Source organism: Buteo buteo, chromosome 13 (genome assembly GCF_964188355.1).
Source record: "Buteo buteo chromosome 13, bButBut1.hap1.1, whole genome shotgun sequence".
NCBI lineage: Eukaryota > Metazoa > Chordata > Aves > Accipitriformes > Accipitridae > Buteo > Buteo buteo.
This window is the reverse complement of record NC_134183.1, coordinates 36,711,021-36,724,556: the sequence shown is the minus strand read 5'-3', so window position 1 is coordinate 36,724,556 and position 13,536 is coordinate 36,711,021. Positions and strand designations below refer to the sequence as shown.

Sequence of the window (13,536 nt, the reverse complement as noted above, 5' to 3'; positions counted from 1 at the left end):
CTCCGGCCGGGGGTCCCGCGTGGAGGGACTGGGGCTGGCAGACCAGCAGCAGCAGCAGCAGCGTGGCAATGCCACCTCGGGCACCCATGGTGTCCCCCGGGGGGGGCCGGAGCGGCGGCTGGGGCTCCGGGTACGGCACAGCCTCCACCAGCGCCTGCTTCCAGGCGAGGGCTGCTGCTACTACTATATTTAATAAAGCGGAGTGAGGGAGGGACCCGTAACTTCTCCCGCCTGTCAGAAAAGAGGAATTCGCTCAGATTACAAAGTCAATTTTCTGTCTTAAAGGGCTAGAGGCCCCCACCCGCCCACTGCCCACCCGCCGCTCAAAGCACCCTTGTTCCCATCGGGGCGAGGCGAGGGAGGAGCGCCCGCCGCCGAAGGGGGAAGGAGCCCAACATGGGGTGTGACGGGTGGCTCCGGAGGCACCGCCTGCTCCCGGCAAAACAGGGCATCCATGGCTTTCCCCGGCACCAGGCACTTCTGGGGGAGCAAAACCAGCTCCCGGTGTCCATGTGGATGTGGACGAATGGCTTGGTCCCAAAGCCGTGTTACCCATCCCCGGCTGTATCCCATGGCGAGCTGTGCCACCTTCCCTGCCACAGCAGTTCTCCAAACCTCGCACCTCTCTCAGGAGGACTCAAGGCAGTCGGGATGGTCCTCAGCCCTCAGGGTTCATAACAGTCCAGCCGTGCTAGCGTGGCACCGGGAAAAGAGCTTTCCAGCTTCTCCCCCCGATGCAAAGCAGATGCCACACGTGTTCAGGAGGAAGCCACAACCTTTTGGAGACGCAGCATCCGACCCAGCCTGGCTCCCCGCTCCTCACCCCGCAGAGCCCCGTCGGGTTTCGGGGCTCGCCTTGTTCACGGTGTAGCTCGTCTCCCATCTCTCCATGCCCCTCCAAAGCTACTCCTGGCCTCCCGCTTGGATCTCGTGCAGCACACACCTCCTTCCTCTTGGATGTCTGCATTTCAGGTCCTTTTCCCCCCGCACCGTGTTTCACCACTGGATTACGTGCGACTTGTTTCCTGCTGGTTTGTTTCTAACCTCTTTAGGGCCTTTGGTGTGACTTTGCTGTCTTTGGCAGCATTTGCAACACCTTCCAGCTTACAGTCATCTGCAAACATAATTAATTTGTTATTTACTCTTGCTTTCAGATCATTAATAAAGACATTAAATAAACCTGGGATGTGCCATTTTCTCAGCACCTTCTTATGAGTAATTGTCAGGGGCTCCATAAGTTCATTAGCTAATTCTATTTAGTCTGGGGGTTACATATTATCCAGACTTGCTGATTTGTAGAGATTCAATTTTGCCAAGTATTCCCTTTCCGGCTCTTTATCTCGAGGTCTACTGAAGACCTCCGCGTCGCTTTGCTTTCTGTCTGTCCTCAGCGGTCCCCCTCTCTTTGCCTCGTTAAGGGCTGATTGAGGGATAGAGTCATGCAGGGCTTGGCCCTTCGCGTGGATGTTTGATCTTGACTGTCTCCGTCGTTATGCATGGGTAACGGGCAGGCTGAACGTGTCCATTCCTCGCCTGCCCGCTTGGCACAGGAGGTCCTGCTCCCCTCTCTGGAAGGATGAACCGAGACCACCTCCAACCCACCAGCAGGTATCCCTGCCTTTGCTCCTGGCTCCCCGGCCCCAGGCTGGCTTTGCTCCCTGCGGCGCTGGGGACGAGCCACCGTTTGCCAGGGGAACATCGGCCTCGGGCACGGGCAGCAAGTACGGCCTGAGCAAGGAGAAAAGCATCCTCCATCTCGGGGATGCTCGCTGGCCTGCTCTTGCCTCTGCAGGTGGGTTTTTTCCCTGCTCCAGCAGCAGGACACCCACCTGCAGCAGCGGGGATTGCCGCTTGCTGGCCGTGCTGGCTTCAGCGTCACCCAGCACTGAACAGGAGGAGGCTGGTGGGAAAATATCAGAGACAAACCTGGCCACGGAGCGGACAGTGTAAAACCTTCACTGCTTTTTTTATTATTATTTTTTTTTGTTTTTTCCCTCCGAGAAGGAAATGACAACCTCTGGTTGAAACCTCATGCGTTATCCAGAGAAATGTCCCCACCGAATCCCCACGGCAGCCCCGGGCGCTCCTGCCACAGGCTGTTTCGGCCGCCCCCCTTGCCGGAGCCCCCGAGTGCAGCCCCATGCCCCGCGTCTGGCCAGCACATTTGCTATCCCTCAGCCAGGCCCTGGCGGCAGCCGGGGATTTGTTTTTCCCTTTCTGAGCCAACATCTGGCCGAGCGGCGGAGGGGCAGAGCCAGCGTGGAGCGGTGCCTTCGCTCTCCGGGTGCTCGGGTAGGGCCGGCAGCTTGGCTCTGCACCGAAACCCGCTCTGGTGCCGGCACTGCTGGGGAGGGACCCGCATGCTTCCCCCTCCACAGGCAGCTCCAAGCGGGGCTTGCCCGCTGCTGGCGTGGGGACCCGATGCCTGGGTGCCCTCCACCTCCATTTGCAGGCAGCGGGGAGCTGCCCTCGCCCTTTGGTGAGTGCCCACCGCAGGGAAACCCGGCTGCCGCGGCGGGTAGGGGGCTGGGGGCTCAGGGAGCCTGCCGGGGGGTGCTTTGAGGAAGGCTGGGGGAAAAATAAGAAAAGTTAAATTCTTTTCTTCCCCTGCAGCCTGGTGGGCAAGTGTTTGAGGTGGCCGCGGTCTCCATCCCTCCTGGCGCAGGGCTGCTCCCCCTCCTCCTCTCGGTGCTGGCTGGCCCGCCAGCCTCTGGACACATTTATTTATACAAGCCCAGCTTTTATTTAGGATGTGTTTCCTCCAGTGTGGAGAGAGGTGCGGAGGGTTGCCGGGCACCTCTTGGCCACCCCGCCTCTCGTGGGAGCCCCACTTTGTCCGCTGCATCCAAGCCCAGCGTGGGCTGGCCAAACTGGGAGCCCTTTCCCTGGACAACAATGCGCCCTGTTTGCTTGGTGTGGGCAAAGCTGTCCGCGGCATCTATTTCATGGGCTGCCTTTTGCTGTCTCCTGTGTCCTGCAGCCTCTGTGCAAACAACCCAGGATGAGCTAAATCTCCGGAGAACCCTTCCAACTCCACCGCTTGCTGTGCGTGAGACAGAGCAGCGGGATGCTGGCGTTCACCTGCAGGGATGAGACACCCTATGCACCCTTTAATAAGCAGAGCTCAGCTTCTGTGCTTGGCTTTCCGCCCCAACGCAACGTCCTGCAGCCTGGCTGGGCTTCTTACCAGCCCCAGGCTCCCACCCTGCCGCCCACCGCCAGCAGAGGAGGGGGTCGGCCGCCCGTGGAGCAAGGATGGGGGTTCCCGATGGCTGCGAGGGGCTGCAGCTGGGGAAGCGAGTCTGTCCGAGGGAGGAGAGCAGCAAGCGTGCTTGGAGCGCACCGTGAGCGTCTGGAAGGAATAACCCATCCGGTGCTGGCAGGAGAGAGCGCATTCATGAATGCTGCTGGGATTTAGCTTCTCAGCATCTGCCTTCCCAAGTGCTGGAGGGATTTTAAGAGGAAACAAAGCAAAGCCTTCAGATCTGACCTGGCCAAAGCAATGCCCTGGCTGGAGGTGCTGGGTGGATCTGACCTGGGGTGGTGCGTCCCCAGCCTTGGCCACGAGCCCATTCCCCCAGGAGCAGGGACATCAGCTGGGTGCTGTTTCAGCCAGGCTGGAGCCTCTCCTGCCTCGACATGTACGTGCCGTGCAGACAGCGGTCACCTCAGGGAGGTTTTCTCTCTACTTGCTCGGGGAGAAAGCAATGCCAACCTTGTGACTGTGGTTCAAAACAGCTGGGCAGATGTGCGATATCTCTGTGGTTGGGGTCACCCAGGGGAGTAGAGGGGGATGTCACAGGGTTCGTTTGGTATGTCCGGCATGCCCTGTCTCGGGGTGAGGGACCGAGCTCGAGGAGGAAGGGGATGCTGCGGGGAGCTGGGGATGCTGCCTGCTGCATTAGGCAGCAGAAGCGCAGCCCCGCGTCCTCCACAAGCTTTTCTCTTGTCTCTTTGCAACCATCAACAAAACAGCCTGTGACTGGCAGAGACTTGTGATGCTGTTAATTTAAGGAGACAAACGGTTCTTCACAGAGTTTCAGGGCCCTGAATGCTAATTGCCCTGACGAGCCCCATCTGGGCTCTCACCACATCTTCCACCCTCCGCAACCGGGCTGCATTTAAGCTCAGGTGCCCTTAGCCCTTGCTCCCCTTCACCAGGGATGTGTTGTGGTGCTGGGCTGATGCTGGCTGCTGTTACTGGCCCTGCCTGCTCTGGCAGAGCAGTGAGCCCTTGGGCGGATGGGCTGCATCCCTTGCCCAACATGGGGGCTCCCCTTGCCTCCGGTGACTTGCCCTCTGAGAACCAAGATGAGGATCGGGATGAGTTTGCAGCAAGGTGAGCAAACATCTCCTCTCTGTTGAGTTGGTGCTGCTTTGGGGTGTTCCCACCTGGGGCACATCATATGCAGCCTCTGCATAGGGATGGGAGCTTGAAGTCCCAAAAAAGCAACCAGCTGGGGTGACCTTGGGTGGTGCTGGGGGGCTACCTCTTGTGCTGGGCTCTTGCGGTCACACTGGACCATGGGCCAGACCCACAGCCCTCCTGTTGTTTTTGCCAGGCCTTGTGCAAGGGGGTTGGTGTGAGATGGGCTTTATTTGTCCGTCCGTCCCCACCCCCGGGGGGGTTCAGAGTGCTGTGACTGTGCTTCCCCGTGACTAATACCCTTTGCTCTTCCTTGAGCACTGAACACATCACTCCCCAGTGTTAGTTTAAAAAAGGAAATCAATAAAGTCCATTTATTTTTAGCCTGGATTTAGGGTGTTTTGGAAGAGGAACTGAGATGTGATTTGGAGCCAGCAGGCTCACCGGCTTCTCCAGGGCTTGTCAGACAGAGGAACTGGCTTTTAGCACTAAATAAATATTGACCAATGTATTTTCAAGGAGCGAGGTCCCTGCTGTGTGAGCGGGGAATCCTCTGAGGGCACGGGGAGGGCTGGAGTGAGCCCTCGGAGCACCCAGGGGAGCAGCGGTGAGCTGTGCTGGCTACTCAGGCTGACTTTGGGTGCCCAGCGAGGTCTTGGGATCTAGGTGGGCTGCGACAGAGCTGGGCTTGGTCTCAGGGAGCTTGTGATAGTGCCTGCTTGAAGAAATGCTCTTTCTCACCAAGCAGCAGCTAGCCCTGAAGCCCACTAAGGCCAGCCCAAGACCCAAATTCTGCCCTGGGCTGGCAGGGCACTGCCCAGCTGGTGCTGGGACCAGGGCGAGAACTTCAGGGCAGGGTGGGAGGTGAGGAAGATGCTGCCAGTGCCGGGGCGGAGGAAGGCTGGAACAGCCCGGCTACGTGCTGTCCCGGTCTGGAAGGGGCTGGGGAAGGGGAGGATGGGGATGGACGAGGACCCGGAGGGTTTTTACCCCCGCTGGCAGGCAGCGGGCAGGGCCCGGGGAGCCGCTGCCAGCGGCGGCAGCCCAGGAGATGGCACCAGCGCACCGCGCTCGCCAGCCCCGGCTGGGAGCTCGCCCACCCCGGGGATGGAATCCTGCTCCGAGGACTGCCCTTGCTCCTTGGGGGGCTTCGGGATAGGCAGGGGACGTGCAGGGCTCTGCTGCCAGCCAGGGTTGTTGTCCCTCCTGGGGCGAAGCAGAGGTGGGAACCCTGGGGGCTGATCCCCCTTCTCCCCCCCCCCCCGCTCCTGGTCTGGCACCCGTGCTGATTTGGGAGGGCTCATCCATCCAAGCTAGGGTGAAGGTAAGGACTGGAGGCTTAATTTATAGCCTGGCTCCCGGAATTAACAGATTAACAGCTGGAAGGAGAATATTAGCTTTTGGTTAAAAGCCCCAGTGCTTGAGACATCCCAGCTACCCTGCCCCATAAATTTAGGTACAATTTATTGTTCTCAGCCCCACCAGGACCCAAAGTTGGAAATCCCAGGCACTGGTTTCTTTCTCAGGACAAACTAATGCCAAGCTAGAAATAGTCGTGTCCGTCCGTCCCCCCCCCCCCCCCCCCCCGGGAAAGGGGGAATGGGAACAGCTCTGGCAGACCCAGCTTGCTCCAGGGAGGCTTCTTGTAAGCCCAGGGCTCCTGGTGCCTCTGATGCTCTCCATCTCTTGAGCAAGCAGGGGGGCTGCCTGGACTCCAGCCCACCTCTGTTCAACTGGGAAGGAAATCGGAGTGGTTTAGGTCTGGGGATCTGCCTGGGCTGGTCTTCCAGTAGTTTCTGGCTACTGGTGATGGCTGGAGGGGGGACATGTGGCTGGGGAGGGCGGGATAAGCGTGTTTACGTTGGGATGAGCCGCGCAGGGATGAGTGCTGGGGCTGTTGCGGGGACATATCTGCTGGTGGGGAGGAAGGTACTCAATGGAGAACTAAGGTGATTGTGAGGAAGAAGGGGTGGAACTTTGAAAGGGAGGAATAATTAGGATGGAGCCATGTGGGACAGGAGGCTGGGTCTGAGGACAGCCCATTGCCAGACCCTGCTGTGGCTCCCAAGAGTGGGTGACAAGCAGCCCTGGAGCCCTCAGGGTCCCTCCTGTCTCTGCTCTTGATAGCTCTGCCCTTGTAGATAGCTCCTGCTCTGCTCTGCCCTCGTAGCTCCTGCACCTTGCAGGCATTGGTACCAGCTTCACCTAGGGGAGACCGGTTAAAAAGGAGAGACATGAGCCTTCTGTGTTCATCCAAGTCCCTGTTTTTCTGATCTTGTGCTGTTTTTCTCCCCAAACAGCCTTCCTGCTGCTTGGCCCCTTATTGTCTGTCTTTGGTGTCACCAAAACAGACTGGATAGGTGTCTACCTGCAGTGACCTTCCCTCCTAAGCAGGCATTTGCAGGCTGCCAGGAGCACACGCCGAAACAGCAGCAGCATGAAGCCTTTTGTGCCAGGGCTGGAAAGCCCTGGCTGCTGCTTCAGCTGGTGCTTGCTGAGCTTGTGGTGTGAGAGGTACCAGGAACTGCATCTCTCCATCCAGCTTCTCAGAGACAGATGGAGATGGCTTCTTTACTGGGAAAGGTGGTGGTTTCTCTGGGTGCACTGAGCTGGCAGGGTAAGATGCTCACGCTCCATCTCCCCATCCCCAGCCATTCTCATGGTGCTCACAGTGGAGGTGACACCTGACCAGGGACCCAATTCCCCGCACCCCCTTTTCTTTTCCTCCCTTCACACAAACTCTGAAGCCCCCAAAGCTTTAATGGGGTGGGTGGGAATCAATAAGTGAAGGAAGATGCAGTGACCCCCTTCCCATCACCCCAGCTCCTGGTGCTGTGGTTCCCTCCCAGTCAGGCTTCACTGGGGGTTCCTCTTCCCGCAGCGGGACCCGTCTGTCTTAGAGCAGATTAGAGAGATGTCACTTTGTCAGCACAGTCATTTATCACAGCGGCTGGGGAAATTATCAGGGGCTGGGCAGGGAGGAGGGAAATTGGGCTTCTCCTGGTGGCGTAGGTAAAGGTTGCAGAGATTTCTAAACTATTTCTAGCTTGGCATTAGTCTGTCCTGAGAAAGAAACCAGTGCCTGGGATTTCTACCTTTGGGTCCTGGTGGGGCTGAGAGCAATAAATTGTACCTAAATTTATGGGGCAGAGTAGCTGGGATGTCTCAAGCACTGGGCCTTTTAACCAAAAGCTAATATTCTCCTTCCAGCTGTTAATTCCAGGAGCCAGGCTATAAATTAAGCCTTCAGGCTTGCCACGATAATCACAAGAGTGGGACAAACCACATCACCCTGTTGCAGTTTGCAGGAGTTACCTGTACCTTGCTCTGTGTGCATAGGAGCAACCCAGCCGGCCTTGGTACTTTGCACAGGGGACAGTGGTAGGATAAGGGGCCCCAGTCACTAGTTGCCAGCTGGAAAAAATGACAAAACTTGGGGGGGGGGGGGGGAATGCTATTTTGCAGCCACAGAGAGACAGTGCTGCAAACAAACGAAGAGTAAAAAGCAAATTAAAACCAATAAAAATTCCTTGGCAGTGTCCCCTTTAAGCATCATATATTTTTATCGTATTCCAGTTTTATTTGCTGGAAAGGGAAATGTAAAGGGAGAAACATTCAATTAAACCTGCTAGTCAGCTGGAGCCTCTGAGCTGTGTCACTTTGGGGGCTGGAGGAGAGATGCTGCTGGAGGTTTCCTTTGCACTGTCCCCATTGGGGTAGCTGGGGCTGTTGATACTGTCTCTTGCCTGTCTGCTCGCCCACCGCTGTCACAGCCATCTTGTAGCACATGATTGTATTTGCAAGGCAATGTTAATCACCATAGTAACAAGGGCCTTATTTCTGGCAGGATCTGTCCCCCTGGAAGCGTGGCAGAGCGGGGGCGTCTCCTCCCTGGGTTCCACAGAGCAAGGCTGGCTGTGGTGGCTCCTTGAGGACATGCTTGCGTTTCCATCCTCTTCCCCTCTGTGCCACTATCCCCACCTTGCCCATCACCCGTTGGCTTCTCTCCTGGCTTCTCTCTATTACCACTTCTTCCTCATGCCCACAGAGGACACGTGGGGCACATGAACCAGGGCTAGAGAGTCCCAAGTCCTGCAGTAAGGAGGCCCCATACATCCAGGGTCAAAACTGGAACTTTGGGGGCAGCAACCGTCTCTTCAGTAGCATCTGGGGGCTCTTTGGTGTCTGTGCTCAACTAACATAAGAGGGAGATGGTCGCGGGCTGGTTTCTGCTCAGATCATCAGCTTTTCCTTCTGGAGGGTGAAATGTTGCAGTTGCCATGAGCTGTGTTGGTCTACAAAGATGTGTACCAGTTTCTCTGTGACAGATATGAAGTACGATGATCAATTGTGACGCCCAGCACATGCTTACTGTTGGGTGGCTTAAACATCTAAATGCAAGAGCTGGAAATGTCACTGCAAACGTTGAAGTCTGAATATTTCTGATCTTGTACCAAGGCCACGCTTCAGTGGGTTCTGCCTTTTTTCCATGAATATAGCATCTGTGGAAAAAGCCAGGGAGAAGGTCCTGGAGATGATACGGTTCTCCCCAAACCAGGCAGGGTTTCTCTGAACACCCCCTGCCCCAGCCAGGGCTGATTCCCAGCAGAAACTGGTGATATGGAGGATCCTGGTCATGTTGTGCTGGTGGGACCCCAGCACTGTCTTGAAGGAAACCAGCTGCTGGCTTTGTTCTGTTGAAGGCACAAGGCAGTGGAGAAGATGCTCCCAGAAATACTCGCACCTGTGGGCACTTGGATTTTTCTTCATGGCAAGGAAATCTTCTCCCCTTGGTGGAGGCTGCTGGTTAGCAGTGGTTGTGACAGGAGCAGCTGTGATGGGGACATCAGTCTCCTCATAACTAGACTGAGACCAATGCCTTATTCCCTGGCAGGCATTCATCAGTTGGCAATGACTTTCTGTCTCTATTGTCCCAGGGCTGGAGCTGAGCCAGTGACACAGAGGTAAAAGGGTCTATTTACCCATGAAAAATATTCCTGAGGCATCTAGAGCCTCTTCAAGCTTCAAATACTGGTGAAACCAAGGATGTGCTGTGGGCAGGGAGATGCTGGTAGGACTGGAGCACCCAGTAAGTGTGTGTGGAGCCTGGCTGGAACTAGTGGTGTCGGTGCAGGTGATGTTCCTGAGATGTGAAAGAGCGGCTCTCTGAGCACAGGTAGATGATGGTAGCAATTCTTGGAAGGTGCCTCTTGTGCCCCCCTTCCCTCTTAGCTCCCCACTGGGCAGAGGGGAAAAAAACCAAGCAGCTGTGAGGAATATAGCCATAATAAACCCAGACCCCTGATGGGAAGGGTGTAATGCACTGGAGAGAAGCAGTTCAGCAGGCAGCGGGTGGTGGGTGTGTTGCAGAGCCGGGGATAATAAGAATAATATAAAAAATGTCAGGGAGAGTGGCAGCTCAGCAGCCTGGGGTCAGGCTCGCCTCCCACCAGGATCCTGCCGCCCTCCGGCAGTGCTGCCGAGCCGCTGACACGGCACAAATAGAGCCATTTCCCCAAAAAAACCCAGCCTCTGTTGTGCGTTTCCGCTCGAAGCGTTGCTGCTGCTCGGTGAAACCCCTAGCTGAGTGTGCTCGGGCGTGTGCCTGGGCTTCTTGGGTCTGACTGGGGATGGAGAGAGGGAAATAGAGATGATGGAAAGGGGACAATGTTTTTTCAAAAGAGCAAAGTCGGGAAAGAGATTGACTGGTTGGAGGAGGAAATGGCGGGGGGGGGGGGAATGTTTTGGATGAGAGAAGAGCCCCCATCCCTGAGGCAAGGGCTGACTTCAGCCCTTCCATCACCTCCTCAGCCTTCTCCAGCCAATGTCCCTCATGTCCCTCACTCCTACTTGCTCTCTCCATCTCTCCAGCTGACCTGGCACACATGGGTCCACCTCCCCATGTGTTGTCCCCATCCCTTCCTAACCCCCAGCAGAGCCACCGGTTCTGGAGCTGTACCTGCTTCCCGCAGACCTGCTGGGATGCACACAATCATGTATTCCCTTCCCCATGCTGTTTCTTTAAACAGATGAAAATCCCTCATCCTTACTGGTTTTGCTTATTCCACATGCTGTTAGAGAGATGCATCAAGTTTAATTTTTGTCCAGATTATCATTATTTTTATTTTCTAGCTTGCTAAAAGGGCCAGGTGCATCCCAGAAGACTTTCCTGTGTAAGTCAAGGCTGCCAGGATGCATGCGGAGAGGACCAAGAAATCGGGTCTTCTGCGGGACACTGATGGTGCCCATCCAGCCCAGCCCCTGGGGGGACTAACCACAGAGGATGAACACAAGTCGGAGGAGGAAGAGTAAGGCAGGAGGAAGAAAGGATGAGCTGGCTGCTGGTGATGTTGAAAGGAGGAGAGAGTGGGCTGGGTCTTAGCTGTGAGGATGGATTTTCAGAGTAGCCTTGAGCGGTGGTGGTTTTTTTTGGTGGTGTTTTTTTTTTTGGAAACTGCTCCTTTGTCAAATGGAAAGTGCTTGTGGGGAAGGTCAGACTTGATAAATCTCCCCAGTTTGAAAGCAGGAGTTCAGAAATGCTTAGGAACGTCCCATTTCAGTGATTTGTAAGCCGACAAAATGGGGGAGAGTTGGTTCAAAAGACTTTTTGCCTAGGAAAAGTGAGTTTGCAGTGCAACATCTAAAGGCAAAAAATGAAGCCAAGCCCCAATGACCAAATGCACTCAGGGCTTTCTAGTGTGATGGGTTTGACCCCCACCCTCCCCTTGCAGCCCTTCCTGGCCATCTCTGTGTCCTTGCAGCACAGTCTCTTGGGGACAACGGTCCTTTTGGGGGACAAAACCCTCTCCTACCAGCTCTAGTGAGAAAGTGGCTGAAAGCCAGTCCAGAAGCCCCAAGAAGGGGATTTAGGGGACTGGGAATTTAAACATGTTGAAAGGTTGGTGTGTCTTGCCCAAGTTCTGGTTTTGTGGGTGCTATTACTGACCCCCTGCCCCTGATTTTTCCAGTGTAGCTCCAGCCCCAAGGTGCAGGGAGCGGGAGCCCTGCGGCTGTATCCTCTGACAGGAGGGCAGGCACTTGTGCAGGGTAAGTTGCTAAATCAAGGGAATCTTCTTTAAATAGTCTGTGCTGGAGTGACTTCTGAATGCTGTGTGGTTAATAGGGTTTAATGGGAATTAAATAAGAATGGGAGAGAAGTGCTGGGAGGACTAAACTGTCTTGGGAATAGACATTAAGGGTTTGGGGGGGAAGTGTTACCTGGAAAGTATCTGGGGAGGTGGCTGCTGGTATGGGATGGCTGGAAACTGGGATCCTTTGGGTGCTGGTTTTCACAAAGCCTCAGGGCAGGGGGATGCTGCAGCTGTACCCCAAGATGCAGGGCAGGGTTTGGGGGCACCACCCAAGGCATGGCAGGGGCAGGCAGGGGGTCTGCTCAGAGCCAGCTCAGGGTACTTATTTCTAGACCTTGTGTGCAGAGTCCAGAGTATTTTGCAGCTGGTGATGTAGGATTTGAAAGTCGCATACCAAGCTGGGAGAGGTCTGCGGGCTGTCGGTTCATCAGAGGGCTTTGAGGGTGTGCAAGGCTCCCCAACCCTCCTCACACTTGCTCATGACACGCTGGACCCATGCTACCCAATGCGACAATGGACCGGTGCGAAAGGGAGGTAATAGTTGGAAAAATCTGAAGAGTTGGATGCTGATCTGTACTTAGCTCTGTGAAATTACAGCAGAGCCCTGGTGAAAGCCTTCCCTGGAAGATACTGCCCAGGACACCGTGGATGTCTGGGGTGTCTGTGGTGTTAGGAGCCCCCCTGTCCCCCCAGAGCCAAGGGCTGTACTGGCTCCTGACGACAGCAGCTCCTCTGGGAGATGTCCCAGTGGCTGGCCCAAGCGCTGTACAAGATAATTACACATCGTTAGTGGCTCTGGCTGTTAGAAAGCTCCTAAGTGCTGACGTGTTGTGTTGGCGCATCCTTGCCTGGGCTGTGACGGAGTTGGGCATGGAGCAGCCAGCAGAGCCGGGCACGGGGTTGAGTGGAATTGGGTTGTGGTGTAAGAGAAGACCTATCTGCTGATAACACCCTGCAAGAGCACTGGGAGCGGGGCAGGGATGTGGGAGCAGAGCTGCCTATAGCCCTGCAGCCAGCTTCCCTGAGTGCCAGCCTGCTCAGGTCAGCTCAGCTCACCTCCAGATCTGGCTTTTTTGGTTTGCTGTTTTGTGTTTGGTTTTTTTTTTTTATCTGGGCAAGTCTCATGGGGGCAGCTGTTGAGAGGCAAAGAAGCTGAATTGGATTTTTGTGCCTGCATGAAGTAGGCTCTGGTTACACAGCTGGAGAGAATAGGATCCTAAATTGGATTTCACTGCTTACTTGGAATGGGCTCCAGTTGTGTGAGATTATTGGGGATTTAAAGCTAACATATAGGAAATGGTAATGAAACCATCCCCCAGCCAAAAAGCTGGGGAGCTCCATGTGCTGCTACATCAACACCTGAGGAGGGATCTCGCAATTAACATCTGAGCTGTGAACAGAGCATTGCTGGTGATGCCGGTATGGTAATGAAAGTTTGCAGGATCGCAGGGTGACTATTATCTCCTCCTCTGTCTGCAAAACACAAAGGCACATGTGCCAACAAGGCCGGCTCCTTCCCACTCGCTGCCCCATGGGCTCCGGGTCCCTTCCATGTCTGTCCCGGCTGGGGTGGCCCTCAAGGGCGACTGAGGAGACAAAGCAAATCCTCAGGTGCTGGGAGGGCTGGCACCCATCCACAGATCTGCAAAGGCATTGTGTTCGCCAGTAAAATCAATGACAGATTTTTTTTTTTGCTTAAAAGAATGAAATTTGGGATGGTTAATTGCATTTGCCTGGTGCTGAGATTTAGTATCTCTGATTTGTTTCCCACTCCTCTGCCTCCCCCTTGTTTTGGCCCCAGAAATGTCAAGGCTAATTGCCAGCATTATTTCTCCTCTTGTTTCAGCCTCGCCCACCTGAGTGCTGGCAAATTAGGCAGTGTGTGTGTATGAGCATCATCGCCCAGTGCTGGCGTGGGCAGCCCCTGTCCCGGGAGCTGGGGTGGCTGGGTCTGACAGGGAAAGACAGCTTCATTTTGGGAGCAGCGCTCCTGCAAGCTGCTTAGCCAGAGAGCATGGCTGAGAGAGTCTGGGCACGGATCCGAACCGGCAACTGATTTTTTTTGTGGAGAGATTAATT

General features: G+C 55.4%; 1 protein-coding gene across 1 annotated transcript in view; it reads right to left on the bottom strand.

The window, feature by feature from the left end:
- The window catches only part of CSPG4 (chondroitin sulfate proteoglycan 4), a 29,159-nt gene extending 29,010 nt beyond the window's left edge, over positions 1-149 (bottom strand). The window contains exon 1 of the mRNA XM_075045619.1: positions 1-149. Within this exon, the coding sequence (XP_074901720.1) occupies positions 1-88 (88 nt within the window). The 5' untranslated portion in view covers positions 89-149.
- Positions 150-13,536: the final 13,387 nt, after the last annotated feature.